Genomic DNA, 18,355 nt, shown 5'->3' on the forward strand with positions numbered 1-18,355 from the left:
ACCAAAAACCCAATGGCAAGCAATTTGGGGTTTTATTGCAGACACGTGCAAGAAGAAACCTCACGTGTAAGAAACCCAAGAAGGCAAGAACCCACTATTCTTTGGGCTCACTCCTCAAAACTTAGCCCGTATAACGAAAGCCCGAATTTGAACCGTATGGCTTGTTTTCCTCTCCTTTTTTGTTCCCTCAAAATCAGAGGAGAGCTAGCTAGCACCTAGCAGCTGCCAGAGAGAAAACTCATACACAGCGAGGTAGGGAAAGAAGAAAGAAGGAAAGGAGTTGAATTTGTTTAAAAAGAATTTGGCTTGTCTTTTTAACACTACTGCTTTGCAGCAGCCCAGTTTTGTTGCTGGTAAGTTCTCTATTTACATAAATATGAAGAAACTCCAAGGCACCCTCGAGGCCAGGAGAAAAATGGAGAAAAGTTGGAAATTTTTTAACACTCAATTTAGTGCAGTTTTTCTTCATAGTTTTTTGTTTATGGATTCATTTCTGTATAGAGCTATTTGTTTAGGAGTTGTTAAGAAGAGAACTTTTTCAAGGTGTACAAGAACTTGTAAGGATTTTTTTTTATATATATATTTTGGGTTGTTTTCCAAAAGTTTAGACACTAAGATTATGACAGGAAATTTGAAGATTGATTCGTGCATCCATAGTCAATATGTTTAAATTGTAAAGTCATTATGCTTGTTTTCTATACAAAGGTCGGTTTTTTTATGCTTGTTTTCTATATTTACAGTTTCAAGATAAGTTGATTACAGGAGTTGATATGATAAAATAGATTAGTGGTGCTATGATTCATTTTAAAATTTTAATAATTCCAAGATATGTTGATCCAAGGACTTGATATGATGCAATACACTGATGGTACAATTATTTGTTCTGATTTTGCAATAGTCTGAAGAATAACGATTTTTTTTTTTGATAATTTTAGTAAGTTCATCAAACTTGGGTTTGATGAGATGTCACTTTGTACAAGGTTATAACCCTTCAACTATTCACTGACCTAATTTCTGTTATGTGCATTTTTAGATGGCCAGATGGGATGAGATTCTGTCCCTTCCTGTGCAGAATCCTCCAACTTTGGAATTCTCTGCTTCTGATATTGTGTGGTCAAAGGTTGAAGGTTGGCGTGACAATTTGGATAGACTCGCTCTTATCCCTTTTGCTCGGGTGGATGATTTTGTAAGAGGTGAGTCTGCTAATAAAGACTGTCCAACGAGATTTCATGTTGAAGCTAGAAGGCGTCGACCTCCACAAACATCTTACAAGCAAAAGGTTGATGGCATCCTTGAGTACATATTGTAAGTTTCACTCTTCTTTTGGCAGCTCCTACTTAGTGGCCATCAATGCTGTGAGTTAAGTGATCCATTTGAATTTTTAGGTATTGGTGTTCTTTTGGCCCTGATGATCATCGGAAAGGTGGCATAGTACGGCCCAGTAGAACTACTTATGTTCCAAAAAAGAAAAATGCTGGTAGACCAAACACTAAGAGGGGGTGCACCTGCCATTTTATTGTAAAACGTTTAATTGCTGAACCATCTGTAGCACTGATCATATATAATCAGGACAAGCACGTGGATAAAAAAGGGTTACCATGCCATGGCCCTCGGGATAAGAAGGCTGAAGGAACTCGTGCTATGTTTGCCCCATATATCTCAGAGGATCTTCGGCTTCGTGTTTTATCTTTACTATATGTTGGGGTCTCTGTGGAGACCATAATGCAAAGACACAATGAATCAGTAGAAAGGCAGGGCGGTCCATGTAATCGTGATGACCTGTTGACACACAGGTATGTGCGGAGGCAGGAAAGGAGCATCCGCCGCTCTACATATGAACTGGACAGTGATGATGCAGTTAGCATTAACATGTGGGTTGAAAGCCACCAGAATCAGGTATTCTTCTTCGAGGATTTTTCTGATTCAGAGCCTTTCACTTTGGGAATTCAAACAGAGTGGCAGTTACAACAAATGATTCGGTTTGGCAATCGTGGTCTTGTGGCTTCTGATTCAAGATTTGGAACAAATAAATTAAAGGTTTGTCATTTCAGTTAATATGGTCCAAATCCTGTCTAACCAAATATCAATTACAGTGCCTGCATGGCTCTATATGTTTCAGAAACTGACTTTGCTCTTTTCTTTCATTTTGTTTAGTATCCTGTTCACAGTCTAGTTGTGTTCAACTCAGACAACAAGGCCATCCCTGTAGCTTGGATCATAACACCAAGATTTGCTAGTGCTGATGCACATAGATGGATGAGGGCACTTTACAACAGAGTTTGTATGAAAGATCCTTCGTGGAAGTTGGCTGGCTTTATAGTGGATGACCCTTTGACAGACATCCTCACAATAAGGTTGGCAGTTCCACTTTCTTTATGTGAATTCGATGATTTTTTCTTCGTGGTCATTTTTAGTTGTTTTACAGAGTGTTCCAAGGGTCATATGGCCCATATCCATGGGTTTTGCAGGGATTTGGTATTTTTTTAATTCTGTATCCTGAAATTTAGAGTTCAGTACAAGCAATGATTGATCCCTTGAGATCTCTGGTACCTTAAAATTTGCTTGACACGGTATTGCTTCAGACTTTCTGCTTGAGGCACCAACTGTTGTCTACCATTGTGATCTTAAAGGACACTTTAGAGCCTGTTTGGAAACGCGGTTCAAACCGCGTTCTCTCAAAATTTGAATTTTTTTTTCTTAATTTTTTTTTTATGTTTTCAGATTTTTTTGATGTGTTGATGTCAAAAATGATTTTTAAGAAATAAAAAAACATTAGTTTGATGCATTTCTAAGCAAAAAACACTTTGAATCGCAACCGCTACCACATTTCCAAACACATATTAATAAAGTGCTTTTTAACACATGTAGAGCTGAACTGCAATGCTTGGTGAAATGCTCTTAAGAATTTGTAAGATGAGATCTGTGGAGATTATTTCAGATTCTCAATCTGAGCAAAGATCTGGGACTTGGCAGTTTAGATTGATTGTGTTGTGGACGTGATGTGTTGGTCCAGGCAAATAGAGAATAGTTTTTGGCCTCCGTGTTTCCTTTTTGGATGATATATATCTAAACAAAAACTTCATTTTTTTACCTTGTTCTCAGGGAGGTGTTTCAGTGCTCTGTGTTGATATCTTTTTGGCGAGTTCGCCATGCATGGCATAAGAATCTAATAAAGAGGTGCATGGAAACAGAGATGCGGGTTCAGATATCAAGACGGCTTGGACAGACAGTAGATGATATTTGCAGAGGACAAGGAACTGTACATTTGTTTGAAGTTCTCATGGAAGATTTTGTTGATGGCTCTAGTTTTATGGATTACTTCAAGGCAACGTGGTATCCTAGAATAGGTTGGTAAATTTCTCTTCTTTTCTTTTCAATAGTAATTAAGATAGCATAAACAGGCTGTACACATTTCTAGCTTTCTTCTCAATTTCCCTGAGCTGGTTTGCAAATGGGCCTCATATCTCAATTTGGAAGAAGATCAACTTGGCTGCGTGTGATAAAATATGTGGAGTATCGCTATAGAATCTTGGAGTTAGTTGGGTTTTTTACAAAACTCTTTATTTCGGAAAACTAAAAATAATATTTCCTTGTATCAGGGAGTTGGACTACTGCACTAAAAAATCTGCCATTGGCAAGCCAAGAGACTTGTGCAGCAATGGAATTTTACCACAGGCAATTGAAAGTGAGGCTCTTGAATGAGAAGAATCCTGGTGTTTATCAACGGGCTGATTGGTTGGTTGATAAGTTGGGTACAAAAGTGCATTCCTACTTCTGGCTTGATGAATACTCAGAAAGGGATGATTTTGCAAGATACTGGAAAGATGAATGGATCAGTGGTTTAACATCTTGGCGAAAAGCATTGAAGATTCCAGACTCTGATGTTGTCGTGGAATATAGATGTGCAAAAGTCACTGACCAGCTTGATCGAGACAGGGTTCATGTTGTCTGGAACCCTGGTTCAGAATTTGCTATTTGTGATTGCAAGTGGGCGGAAATGGGCAACTTGTGTGAGCATGTCTTTAAAGTTATTAAATTATATCGTGATAAAGGGAGTAGAAAGTCATCTATTAGCCTATTTCAGTATAATCAGGCCCTGATCAACATGCTACGCTGCCCACCTTATGATTGTTTGATTCGTGATCATGCTGCTTCTCTAGCAGTTGCTGTGCAGAAGCAATTAGATGGAATAGTTAATTTAGATGGCAGCCAGACTAATGCAGATACCACTGAGAAAAAATCTGCAAACTCACTTGAGCAGCAGGTGGTCTGTGGGACCGATTCTTCAAATCAAGATAAAGAAGTAGTGAATGCGAATCATCATATTGACAAAGATCTGCCATCTTACACTGAGAATGATTGTCAGGAAAGAGATGCACATGAGATTTCTCGTGGTGTTACAGGTGATTTTGTTGATGGTGTTAGAGAAGAATCGGCTTGTGCTCGGATGGATGTTGACCCATCGTCCAACTGCATTTCTCCACCCGGAATCATCATATTGACCGATTCTTCTCTACGTTCTGTTGATGATGTCACTCGGAATCAAGTTGATTTAGATAGCAACCAGAGTGCTGTGGATGCCACTCAGAAACAAGCTCTGGACTCCCTTGAGCAGCAGATGAGTGGGACAAACTTATCAAATCAAGCTAGAGAATTAGTGAATGAGAATGATCGTATGGACAAAGATGTGTCATCCCTTTACAGGAATGATCATCAGGTCAGACATGAGGCTTCTGGCAGTCATAAAGGTGATTTTGTTGATGGTGTTGGAGAGCAGGTTGCCTGTCCTCAGATGGATATTGACCAGCCAACCACCTGTATTTCTCTGCCTGGATTACTTTCTGTTAATGAAATTGCTTCTAATGAAAGCTTTGAAAATGGAGACAGGATTATAAATAATGCAGTTTCTGACACGAGCAAGAGTCCTCCTTCTCATGATGTTTCGACTGATCAAGTCAGGCATGAACACAATAGTGTAATGGATGTGAGACCATTATCCATTGATATCCCTTCATCAATGGAGTCCATGGAGCAATGTGAGGTGACTACTCAAAATGTTTCTCGCAACAAGGATCCTAAGCCATTAGTGAGTACTAATACAGCAGATGCAAGTATTGACAAGGCTTCTGATGCACAAATGATTGATACAGTTCAATCTTTGATGGGAAACACAGATAATGAAATGATGAAACCAGAAAGTGATGGTGGAAGCAGGACTGAGAGCCACGGATGTGATGATAATGCCTTCTCATTAAAAGGGGTTTGTGATAACAAGGCTAGTAATTCAAATCTTCATCACGATGCTAAAGCAGTTGACAGCCTGAACTCAGAATCATTGGCAAGTTCCTTACCAATATCGAGGTGCATTGAAGAACAACCTTCCGGTAAGGTTGAAACTGAAGGAGCTGGTTCTTTCAAGAAGCCATCTCTTAGTGATAAATTGGTTTTTACTAGACGTACACGTCAAAAGCGTGTTGCAAACGACAAAAGTGAAAATTAGATTGCCACTACCAACCAGCTGGTTACTGTAAATGATGTCATTTCAGAGGGAACTGGCTCAGGACAAATTGCTGATGGCTTGGTGGCAAGTAGTCTCTGATAAAGGCCATAGAGTTGCTTGTGTTGCAGCTAGTGATGGCTAGCTCTTGCTGATCTGTGTAATCAATTTTCTCTCTCCCCCTTTTTTCACTTGTAGTTGTACATATACTCCTAAGCAATTCTTTGTGACATTATGTTGATTTACCTGGTGAGAGAATTTAACATATTTAGACAGAGCCTCTTCATAGAGTCACTGTAGAATCTTGTTCTTAGCAACAAATAATTGTCTGAAGGAAGAGCAAATGCTTGAAAAAGTTTATGGGGTGGAAGCGAGAAGAAACTCAGTTCATGTCTTTACATGCAGCCGATTGAAATGCTAGGTGATGCTTTCGAAAAACAATTATTTGGTTGCTGTTCTAATACAGATGATACAGAAAGACGGGGATAGAAAAGAGATATTTTTTTATTTTAAAAATATAAAAATCTCGTTAATTTATTAAATTTTCTTTGTTTTTCTCCCCAACTAAAATATTTTTTTCTCTCTTTTATATCTATTTTTTTTCTGTTATATATATATATATATTTTTTTTTTGTCATAGGACACTAATTAAATACAACATTAACTCCATCTCTGGCATTTACTATTGACTCCATCTACGATCAGATTTTAAAACAAGCCATCTATATTGATTTTCCTACATTTTTTTCATTTTGCAAACATTATTCGAATTAGAATTTAAATTTATAAAATATAAAGTAAAATCATTTACCATCTAAACCAATACCTTAAAATATATTTTTTTTCCCCGCTTTAAATCTAGATGTTAAAAGGAATTTTAATTAAATTGCTAAATTAAAAAGAAAAGGAAAAGAAAAAAAACCCAGTTTACTTTAAATACAAACCTGGGCCTGGTCCGGGCCTGAATCTCAAAGAAAATTTGGACCCATGGTTAGAAGAAACAGGGACATAAAAGTAACTTCAAAATCACTTTGAACTAGAGAGAAAGTCGGAGAATGTGGGCATGTTAGTGGGGAGGGTTGTGGCAATAACCGCCTTAACCGCCACTTCCCCAAAAACAAAGAACAAAAAAAAGAAGCACGCTTCTTTTTCATCTTCAAAAACATCACAGACTCCTGTGTCGCAGAGAGAGTCTAGCAGCAAGAACAACATAAGAGAGAGAAAGAGACAGAGAAGCAAGTGTCTAGTTGTCAGAAAATGGAAGGATTTAAGAAAGAAGAAATAAGAAAAGGGCCATGGAAAGAGGAAGAAGATGAAGTACTGATTAACCATGTTAAAAAATATGGTCCCAGAGATTGGAGCTCCATTCGATCCAAAGGCCTTTTACATAGAACTGGCAAGTCTTGTCGTCTTCGCTGGGTTAATAAGCTTAGACCCAACTTGAAAAAGTAAGTATCAAATTAACTTAGTTAATTACATTTTCAACTTGTTGCAATTTTACATGCATGCAGTGATAAATTATCATGATTTTGATCCTGGGTTGTTTCAGTTTCTCTTTGTTTTTAGTCCATTGCAGTAATGTGTGATTTTCCAGAGATGGGATTTCCTCTTGATTTCTTATTTCTTTTTTTGGTTGTGTCTGTGTGTGTGTGGTTTTATAGTGGGTGCAAGTTTTCAGCAGAGGAAGAGAGGGTGGTTATAGATTTGCAGGCAGAAATTGGGAACAGATGGGCAAGAATCGCTACGTATTTGCCGGGAAGGACTGATAATGATGTGAAGAATTTCTGGAGTAGTAGACAGAAGAGGTTGGCTAGGATTTTGCAGACTTCAGGAACACCACCTTCCTCTTTTAATTCCAAACAACAGAGGAGTAAAAATAAAGTTCCTGTCTTTCTGGATGTTCCCACATTCGAGGTAGTTGGAAATATTTGCATCATCACTTGCTTTCAAGAAAATTTTGGGATTTTTTAGTTGCAGAAAAAAAAAAAAAAAAGTGTTTCTTCTCTGGTCTCTGTTGAGGACTTCTGGTAGTATTTGATTATTTGACTCTATGAAAGGTTTTTTCAGTAATTTTTTTTTACCTGTTGTGGAAGGACAATTTACTTTCTTCTTGTTTTGTTATGTGTTAAGGCTCCAATGTTCAGTTCTTCAATGGAGGAAGAGGTATCCTCAAAGGCTTGCTCATCATCCTACTTGGAGAACCCTGAACAGATAAGAATGATGCCATTACCGCCATTGGTTAAATCTGAGTTGCCAGGCTGTGATGCAAATCTTGTTCAATACGAGCCTATGTCTGGAATTCCCTTTCCTCAAATCCCACAGCCCCAGCCAGACCTAGTATTCTCCCCAGAAAGCCATGAACTCCTGGCTAGGCTGGATGACCCTTACTTTCTCAATGTGCTTGGAACAATAGACGCTCCTGAACTCGGAGATACAGCACAATTTTCACTTGGGCCTCCATTGTTTGATCCAGTATCAAGTTGTATGAATAGTCCAAGTGATGTAAAAAATCCTGTGACCCCAGATACCCTCTTCGATGAGTTGCCACCGGACATGTTTGATCATATTGAGCCGTTTCCAAGTCCTTCAGAGTGGTGAAAGACTGATCACAGGGCTGTTTTTATGTGGGTGTAGAAGGATGATTTATTGAATAGTTTCTTCAGGTGAAAAATTTGGCATGGCTCTTATGAAATTGTTGGTCATTTGACTGCTATACTTTGTACTAACTCCAGAACTATAAATGTGACGGTTTGCCACTAGTCTCTCTCTCTCTCTGATAAAGATGTGAAATTGACTGCTAAACATAAAATTCCAGCCCGTTCGTGCTAATTTCAACGGCTAATCTTCTTTTTTTTTTCTTTTTCATCTACTTTATTTATTTATTGGCTGTTCAGTGAGTCGCAGAACCCGAGGTACAGAGCAAGTGTTGCCTTGTCGGGTGTAGCATCACCATGTCTCTTTCACTCTCTTTTACTCGACTTATACCAGCATCGCCATGTCTCTTTCACTCTCTTTTACTCATTCTCTACCGGCATCAACATCCGATAGATGGCAAGGTTGTACTATTGTGGGTGATCTAGACGTACAGAAGTACCCCCTTTTTTTCATGATGGTTGAAAGCAATGTTCAAGAGAAGTAAAACAGCTTATTATACAAACTCTTTCCCTCTTATAAAGTTGGACAGGCTTAACCCCTCACATCACCGATATGTTAAAAGAAAATATAAAGCTGAGCTCAACCCGTCTATCCTACGGTAAAAAAAAAAAAAAAAAAAAACCATCAGAACAAGGAATTCAACATTTTCCGCAGAAAGGGATTCAAACAACATTTTCCCAAAGAAAAGTTTCCGCAATCGATACAATAACAATTCAATTCTCTGATGAAACAACGATATGCAATTGACTTGTGTAATCAATTTGCCCTAAATTAAAAATCCCTTTGATCAGAGTTCTAGTAAAAAACACAAACAAGTGCAGCTTAAAACAGCCTACAAAGATTGACGGAAGGCATGTCTAAAATGGTGTTTGGTATAGAAAAAAGGTCACATAGCATCATCCATGGCACCGTTGGCCACAGGGATTTTGTAACCAATGCCGGTTCTACCATTATGAGTAAGCACCTCAAACTCTCCAGCAGTAAATGACTTGTTTTTGTGGAAAACACGTCTTCTTAGTTGCGAATATGCACAGTACTCTACAGCATCAACTGTTATGTCTTCCAAAAATGCAGAAACTGAAACTCCTACTCCTTCCCCTGAATTTACAAGAAAGAGGTACATCAGAAGACCTCACATGATTATTTCTTAAGCATGCAGCAAAAAGTTTTGAAGACTTATTTCATGCATTTCCTACCAGACCTTGAGGGAATTGGGTGTTGCAGATTAGCAAACAGGAGATAATTAAAACTAGGCCAGCCAAATACTGAGCTTACCGTGTGTGACAAGCAGCAAGTTTTCTGAAGGGTATTTATCTGCGAGCGTCTTAATAACTCGTTCATATCTAGTCCTTGCACCCATCACAGTCTCTTCCCATTGTGGCAGCTACAATTCCTCAAGAAAATAACCAAATATCAGACATGATGACGTGCAACGTAGGCATGTACCTTATTACTCTTTAATGCTCTTTTCCCTTAACCAAACAGTGTTTCCTATACTTACCTCTTCATACACTGGTTTCACAGCACGATCCACTGTCCCCGCTGGTAGCAAGGCTTGAAGCTCTGCGATATTGAATCCAAAGTTCCCATCTTTGGGCACGGAAACACGCCTAATGGCTTCCCTATTCAACATCTCACACAAACCATACTCAATAGAGACCTGAAAATGTACAATCAACAGTTAAAACACAAAAGCCTTAAAACAAATGGAGATCCAGTCAAACAACATGAACACCAAAATAACTACAATCAACGATACCATTACACAAACGAATAAAATATGAAAAAAATAAAAAAAATGAGACCCCAAATGAATAATTAATTACTAAGTTAGCATGAACTTTCAGAAAGATTTAAGCTCCCAAATGCCATTATCAATTCCATTAACATCTTATATAAATTTCTAAATACGTTTCCAAAACTAACTAGTAAAAAATATATCAAATCCTTCAAGAGTATACATGAAAATAATTGAAATTGAAATTTATTTTGAACTGAGCTCGAGAAGCTTCATTCATTTCATAGTACTTATCAAAGTACATAGGTCACTGTTTCATTGATTTTGACTAAAACCCGACCGGATACGCAACCAAGTCTCGGTTCACTAAGGCTAGCATTAAAAAAAAAAAAAACGAATACTTAGCTCTCTATTAAGTCATCATTTATAATCATATACTTAAAAACAAAACAAACTTAAAAAGTTCCTAATCATTTATAATCTAAACAAAAAAAAAAAAAACTTAAAACCATGATCATCAGTAATCAACCAACTTATCTAGCTAATCAGTTCCTTATCATTTATAATCTAAACAAGTTGCCGTATTGTAAATGTGAAAACGGAAAAAAAGAGAACACCTGCCTTGAGTTTAGAGGGATCGATGGCGACACCGTGGCTACTAAAAATGTCAGGCCCATCGTTGACTGCGCAGAGGACGGAGACAACCTCGGAGGCGGTCTGGATACAACGGAGGAAAGGAGAAACAAAGACCCGATGGATTGGGAAGCCAAGATTGGTTTTAAGTTTCCGACCCGTACGAAAAGCTCTTAACCGACCCGCTTCTACAAGAGGTGGGTCCCATGGTCTAGTGGCAGTTGTGATCCATGATGGCTCGAAGTTATCGATTCGGTCACCGTGTCTCATGACGACAACGTTTTGCTGGTGTTTAACATCGTTATTTTCAGGTGAGGTAGGGTCCATTGTTGTTTTTGTGGACGTGAGCTCGGAGTGTGGAGGTTTAAGAGGAAATGTGTTATATATAGACAGAGGAACGAGAAAACGTTCTTTTAAGTGTGTTTCGTGGAAGAAGAACATGTAGCGTAAGAACATGTACACTCCCATCCTATCATTTTCTTATTCCACTTTCCTTCAAATTTCTCTCTCTCTCTCTCTCTCTCTCTATATATATATATATATATATATATATATATATATATATATATATATATACTTTATTAAAAAATAATATAAATCATATTTTGAAACCTTATCTAATAACTTAATTAAGCTATTGGGTTGAATTGTTTCTTTAACATGATATCAAAGTTTTGATGGCCAAGCGATCACGAGTTCGAATCTCACCATCTCTATTTATTTGATAAAAAGTTAAGTACAAGGTAATATAGATCTATGTAAGTTTCAAGCTCAAAGGGCTTTTACTTGAGCGGGTATATTAGAGAATAATATAAATCATATCTTAAAATCTTACCTAATAGTTTAAGCTATTGAGTTGAATTGGTTTTTGACATATAGGTTAAAAAATAAATGATAAGATTACTATTTAGATTAGTTTTTGTTTATTTAATATGTTTTGGATTAAAATATAATTAATTATTACTGTTTAGGGGTAGGAAAAAAACAAAATATGTTTTTTTATCTTGAAGATGTAAAAAAATCATTCTAAAAACATATTTTATATCTCCAATTAAATATATTTTTATTTTTATTTGTTTTTTCTTTTTCAAAATATTATCCAAACAAAATCTTATATTTCACTTTTATAACGGTAAGATGCAAAGTTTTGATGTATGGTATAAAGATCCACGTGTGTAAAATGAATTTAAAATATTCGTCTTTGTTTTAAAGGTTTTTGAGTTAGTCAACCGTCAATGATGGCGTGTGCAGCAATTTCTTTTTTTTGTAGTTTTTTTTGTCAAATTCAAAATCAAGAAGTAATATTATGAAACTGTTGTTTGTCTAAGGGTTTTTTTTTAAGATTATTGAGAGATTGTATTTTAAAGTGTTTTTTTATTTAAAAATATATTAAAATAATATTTTTTTATTTTTAAAATTTATTTTTGATGTAAATTCATCAAAATAATCCAAAAATATTAAAAAATTAATTTTAAATAAAAAAATTAAATTTTATACAAATGATATTTTGAACACACTAGTGATTTGAAGACTTAAGAAGTAATGAATATCACTAAGGTCTTTCATATGAAAAGTGGCAGAAAGGTGAGCAATAATCTTGATAATTTGTGAAGAGAAACTTCTTGTTAAAAGTATATCATCAACATAATAAGTAAAAGAAGAATGTCTTATTCTTGAGTTTGATAGAATAAAAATTGATCATACGGATATCGTTTGAAACCCATCTGCTGGATATAAGTACTGAATCTTAGGTACCAAGCATGAGGGGCTTGCTTTAAACCGTACAAAGCTTTATGGAGATGACAAACATGATCATGATGAGAGGAACCCTTGAAACATGAGGGTTGAGCCAAGTATATTTGTTCTTGTAAGTCACCATGAAGAAAGACATTACTAACATATAGTTGTTTGACATACCAGCCTTGAGATAACCTAATGGTAAGGATTAACCAAATAGTACTTGGTTTGATTACTGGACTACAGGTTTTAGCATAATCTAGACTTGATAATTGTGTAAATCCATGAGCCACTAGTTGAGCTTTATACCTTTCAATAAAGCCATCTGACCGTGTTTTGATTTTAAACACTCATTTACTGCTAACAACATTCATGTTTGGTTGTCTAGGTACCAATGTCTAGGTTTTGTTGGTGTGAACAACATCCATTTCAACTTGCATTGCTTGTTGCCATTGCGGATGACAAAGAGCATGTTGAAGTGAAGGTGGTTCTTGTGGTTGAGCTGCAAGATGAGAAAAAAAGCAAGCAAGTATTGGATGTCGTAAAGAGAAGAATACCTTGGGTTTCAGCTTCTATGTTTGAGCTCGTGTAATCCTATGATGATGTCGTTATGAAGCAGTTCGGTGGTAAAACATTGAACTCTGGTGCAGTGGATGGAGAAATATGTCCAGGAATTGGAGACTGAGGTGTTGACACACCTTGGATAGTCGTTGCTGGAACATGATGTATTACTTATTGAGCTAAAATAGGGGATTTTTCTGTCAAGGTCTTGAATAGTTGAGGAAGTTCTCTAACTTTAAACAACTGAAAAGCATGTGTGCTAGGTTCCTGCATGCATCTATAGGGAAATTGAAATTAATTGAATTTCACATGGAGAGATATATAGATGCGACTTGTCTGAGGTTCAAAACAACGATGTACTTTGTGATTGTTTGAGTAACTAGTAAAAACACACCATGTAGACTTAAAGTCCAATTTTGATCGACCAAATGGTGCAAGTAATGGGTAGTAAGAGCACCCAAGAACTCGTAGAGATTCATAAGCAGGAGTAGAACCAAAAACCATTTCATGAGGTGACTTGTAACCAAGAATTGAAATAGGCAATACATCATATTCTTGAGAATAAATCCCAATAGATAAAATAGAAAATAACAGTTATTATCTCTTGTAAATTGAGAGACAAACAACAATTTCTTCTTAATTGTAGGAGCTACAAGAACATTATTTAGCTTAAGATTAGTAGTAGGAAAAAATAATGTGTCTAGTGCCAGTGATAAGTAAGTCATGACCATTGCTAACCATGACAAAATCGTTGCCAAGACAAGGGTTAATACCTTGTACTTCATTTGTGTCAGAAGTCATATGCTGGTTTGCACCAGTATCAAATTACCAGGTCTTTTCTGCAGTCTCTCCAATTTTGATAGCAACAAAGGCTTTGTACCGATCAATTTCTTCATCAGAAGCAAAGCATCCGTCCGCTTTATGATTAGGCCCTCCACATCAAAAACAAATGATGCCACCACGTCCATGACCACCGTGATTTGAGAATTGTTTCTAACGAGTTCTAGAGGAACCTCCATTAAATTGAGAGAATCGAGTCTCTTTAGCTTGTGATGATGAAGCACTTCTAGTGGAATTTCGACCATTGTAGAAATGAGTATCGAGATTCACCCATGGCTTTGGGTTTGTTCGGCTATGATTTGTATAAAAAGCAACATTGGAAGTAGTTGCTCGTGCTTCTTGAAGTCGGATTTTAAAATCACGAAGTTTGCCAATAACTCCTTCAAGAGATGAAAAAATATCTTTAACATTTAATGTTGCTACTATAAGATCAAATTCAGATCCTAATTCTCGAAGAATACAAAGGATGAACTCATCATCATTCATTGGTTTTCCTGTACCACAGAGAGACAAAGCCAAGATTTTGCTTTGTGTAAATAATCCTCTAAAAAAAAAGTACTTTTGTTCAAGGACTGCAACTCACCCTTGATTTGTTGAATGCAATCTCGAGTGTGAGTATCATAAAGGGTTTCCAACACTTGCCAGGCATCATACAAAGATTTGCTATTGATGACAATTCGAACTAAGATGCCAAAGGGGTAGAAGACTCTGATACCATGTAGAAAAGCTAACCTATTTTTCTATATATTGTTCTTGTCTTTAAATAGGCATTACAAGGGATTGATGTAGGAGTGATTCTTGCTAAATATATATATATATATACATGATTTCCATGATTTGTATGCAGAGATTATGAAAACATAATGAATGATAAATATTAAGAAGATCATAAAGAGAATAAATAGGGATCCTAGCAGAGAGATCCCAACAAAGAATCTCGGATAATTCCTTCATATCTCTTCATACCAAATATTTTTTAAATATCTTATAATTATAAATACCAACTCAAAATAAGCTATTCACACCCAAATCAAGAGATTCTTGATTTTACTTTAAGTAAATTTATATATTGATGAATAATGTTATTATCTAGACTAATAGATAATTATTTAGAATTCATTTTTTAACGAGATATTAAAAATTATAACAGTACCATTGTTCTAGAAGTATCCAAATTTTAAAATGTTTTAAAGAAATTTCATTTTATGGGTCTTTATTCACCTTATTCCAGAATCATACGAGTCTTTCTTTTTTGTTTTTCTTTTGGAATACTTTGACTTGGTACATTTTTATTTTGGGGGGTTTTATAAATTGTTTTTTTAATGAGAAGTTCACAAGTAACATGTTGAATACATTGATAAATATCTTATAAAAAGAGATAATTAAGATGGAATGTTTTAAAAATATATAAATTTATTTTAAAATAATTTAGAAACAATTTTTTTTCTAACTAAACGATTTTTTTTTTTTGTATTTATGATTTCTATTACAATACACTAACTAAACAGAAAATAAATAACATATGATGTGAACAGAATAATATTATATAAACGTAATTGTTTGAATAAAGTAGTTAGTTTCGTGCAGCTCATGTGGATTGCCGACAAAATAAAGGAAAAGTATGGTGAAACAACCAGCTGGAAGGAAAGCCATGGATGATCATTTATATAGATTATGTCTCTCCTCTGCGCGCCGACGTCAAGAGATGACTTCATTCTTTTTTTTTTTTTTTTATTAAAAAAAAAAGCTTAAATCAATTGATTAGTTGACTTTGTAAGCCTGTACCTCAAGTCAACTGCTGCATCGATTGTAAATTTCTAACCTAGCTCCTTCCCTTTTTCCTCCCGATCCAAGTAAACGCAGTGTAATTTCTTCGAAGACCAGTACACAAAAAGACAGATTTATTCGAAGCTAAAAATCAGATATCTCATCAGATTATTTAATTATTATCAATTTTATATCCGAATTATTTTTTTAATCAATTTTAAAATTAGACTATATTGACTTCTCAATTAAGATATTTAATATAAAACATTAATTTCTCTACAAAAAGACCATTTTAAAACAGTATAATTTAGATAAAAACATCGTCAAAAAGATTTAAAATATATGGAAGTATTTGATTAAATTTTTTTGAGATCCTGAGGGTAAAATTAATATAAATAATTTAGTATTTTTGAGGTTTGCTCTTTATCCAAAGGTGCTAATTGGATAATCAGTAGGCTGTGCATGTATGGCATGTCTACTTGGCAAATTTCCCCCGGAGTTAATGAGCGGAGCAATTGAGGCGGGCACCTAGACTCAATAAAAAGAAAATTAATAGAGGGATTAAAGTGTTTTTATGAAAAAATATGAGGATTAATTTTTTTAATTAAGAACTTATTTATATAAAAAAATATCAAGTAAATATAAATGTCCAAATAACTTTTTATTTAAATGAAGGGACTAGAATGGATGACCAAGCATTTTTTAGTGGGTAATAAATAAAATAAGCAGCAAAGGGCGCCCGGATAGTTTTTTAATAGATAGGCCTGTAAACGACTTGATAAACGTGATATCCAACTAAACCTAACTTGCCATCGTTCTCAATAATTAACCTTTTTTTCTAGGCAAGCTAATTGACGTATGAGTTAATTCGTAATTCAAGTAACTTTGTTAAAATTAATTAAAATTTTTAATTAAATTTAAAATATACTGTTTTAAATTTACTCGAGTAATGTGCATGATATTTAATAACTTTGACCAAAACTTATAATTTTCTTTATAAATAATTGATATTTGTGCTCGATAATATTAATTGTCTCCGCTACCCACCCAACCCCACAAGAACTTTCCTAGCAGCTAACAAAATCATGGCTGGTATAAACAGACGCCGTGAAGACTGACTTGCCGGAGAAAATATGACGCCATGAACAAAGCACTGGTCTTAAACTAGTAGCTATTAGATAATTCTTGATGACTGGGTCTTGAGCTAGTTCCATACATACCAAACGTAGTTTTTCAGAAAAATAAGTTTTATGCAAAATCAACAAAATCATGCCATAATATTCCTAGTATGACCGGGTCTTCATCTAATTCCAAACAAGTTCTTGACCCATATCCAAAAATTAAACAAGTTCGAGACAACAGTCGGCCGTAGTTTTTGCCTTGAAATTTTAAGCTCATTGTTTCTTTCCCACCATCCCATGTACTGTACTTTTCACATCATTGAAAAATCTCTCGACCTGTGTAAAATATCTATCTAACCGGCTCGAATAATCTCTTTAATTAGACATTAATAGGAGGGTGAACCTATTTAATGATTAAAGCATTTGTAAAATATCACAAACCATTGCCGGCATTGAGTATTAGTGTATATTAGTTTACAGAATTAACCGGCTCGAATCAAAAGAAAATTGAACATAAAAAAATATTCAAGCCATATAAATTTATTTGGCATTGTTTTTAAACATAGTTTAATAGGTCAATCTTAAAATCTCTCATCCTGATAACTCATATCCAAATTTAAATTTAAAATTAAACCGTGTGAGAGTTACATCAACATGACTCAGTCAACCTGACGAGTCTAAAGACAATCTGGATTATCGGTAAAAAATATAATTTAATTTTATATAAAAAAATAAAGATGATTTTTTTTTAATATTGAGACATCGATATATTGAGTCAACACGAACTTTACACGAACTCGTCAAATTTGCAATCCGGATGATAGACTCTAGTGGGTTTAAGAACTTTATTTTTTAAAAATTATTTTTTTAATTACATGATAACAAAGATAAACGCTCGCAAAATTAAACACAAACTAATTGTTGGGATGTTTATTTAATTAAGAATGTGATAACCTCATAGAAAATAAACTAAAATAATTTATCAAGATAAATTAAAAATCAAGCAAATATTGAAGAATAAAATTGAAAAAACAAACATAAAAAAAATAAAAAAAGGGAAAAAGCAAAAAAAAACAAAAACCCCTCCTTCACTGGTCATATGGATAAGGGAGAGTTAACACCGGTAATTAAATATATACATTACTTCCTAAAAGAATCAAACCTATACCTCCTCTCTTTTTTGCTTTTTTACTAACATGAACTTGATTTTTTTACTCTTGATCATTAATATATTTAGGGATAAAATATTTTTTTTAGTTATTATTATTATTTTCTATTTAGTTTAGAAAAATATTTTCTTTTATGGTGATTTAATTTTTTTCTTATTTAGTTTAGAAAATCAAGTACTGACATTGATAATTTTATTTTTCTTAGTTTGTTTAGGATTTTTATTATTTTTTTCTTTATTTTTAGGTTTTCTTTATTATTATTTTTATTTAAGGAGTTGTAAATCTCTTAAAGAGACAAATCATAATATATATTTTTTCATAAATAAAACTATGAATTAAGGTTCTTAAGTTTTATTCTATTTTGACCATTAATTTGTTTTCTCTTGCTATTATATTATTGTTTGTGCTTTCATCTGCATCAATTGGTATCAAATTCCAACAATCTCAGGTTATTGTTACAATTTCATTTTTTTTTTGTTATGTGTCGCAAAAAAACCATGGTCGGAAGAGGTCGTGACGCTGGGCGTGTTCAGACAAGAGGAACGAGGAAGTTCCCCCACGAGAGAGAAACATCCAGGAGCTCATGATAGAGGACATACAAATGCAGATTGAGGAGCTTACTCGGTGGTTGGCCAAA

General features: G+C 34.8%; 3 protein-coding genes across 3 annotated transcripts; 2 read left to right on the forward strand and 1 right to left on the reverse strand.

The window, feature by feature from the left end:
• Window positions 1-174: 174 nt before the first annotated feature.
• On the forward strand, window positions 175-5,770 carry LOC18105127 (uncharacterized). The gene is made up of 6 exons (XM_024584577.2): window positions 175-353; window positions 1,034-1,305; window positions 1,386-2,037; window positions 2,155-2,354; window positions 3,103-3,347; window positions 3,600-5,770. The coding sequence occupies exons 2-6, from the start codon at window positions 1,034-1,036 to the stop codon at window positions 5,498-5,500; spliced, it is 3,270 nt and encodes a 1,089-aa protein (XP_024440345.1). The 5' UTR covers window positions 175-353; the 3' UTR covers window positions 5,501-5,770.
• A 723-nt stretch (window positions 5,771-6,493) lies between these two features.
• On the forward strand, window positions 6,494-8,332 carry LOC18105133 (transcription factor DUO1). The gene is made up of 3 exons (XM_006375161.3): window positions 6,494-6,945; window positions 7,159-7,411; window positions 7,628-8,332. The coding sequence occupies exons 1-3, from the start codon at window positions 6,755-6,757 to the stop codon at window positions 8,093-8,095; spliced, it is 912 nt and encodes a 303-aa protein (XP_006375223.1). The 5' UTR covers window positions 6,494-6,754; the 3' UTR covers window positions 8,096-8,332.
• A 464-nt stretch (window positions 8,333-8,796) lies between these two features.
• LOC18105134 (uncharacterized) lies at window positions 8,797-10,900 on the reverse strand. The gene is made up of 4 exons (XM_024584697.2): window positions 10,512-10,900; window positions 9,654-9,812; window positions 9,428-9,536; window positions 8,797-9,250 (listed from the first exon to the last, which is right to left on the reverse strand). The coding sequence occupies exons 1-4, from the start codon at window positions 10,848-10,850 to the stop codon at window positions 9,039-9,041; spliced, it is 819 nt and encodes a 272-aa protein (XP_024440465.1). The 5' UTR covers window positions 10,851-10,900; the 3' UTR covers window positions 8,797-9,038.
• Window positions 10,901-18,355: the final 7,455 nt, after the last annotated feature.

The sequence above is a fragment of the Populus trichocarpa genome, chromosome 14 (assembly GCF_000002775.5).
Source record: "Populus trichocarpa isolate Nisqually-1 chromosome 14, P.trichocarpa_v4.1, whole genome shotgun sequence".
NCBI classification, from domain to species: domain Eukaryota; kingdom Viridiplantae; phylum Streptophyta; class Magnoliopsida; order Malpighiales; family Salicaceae; genus Populus; species Populus trichocarpa.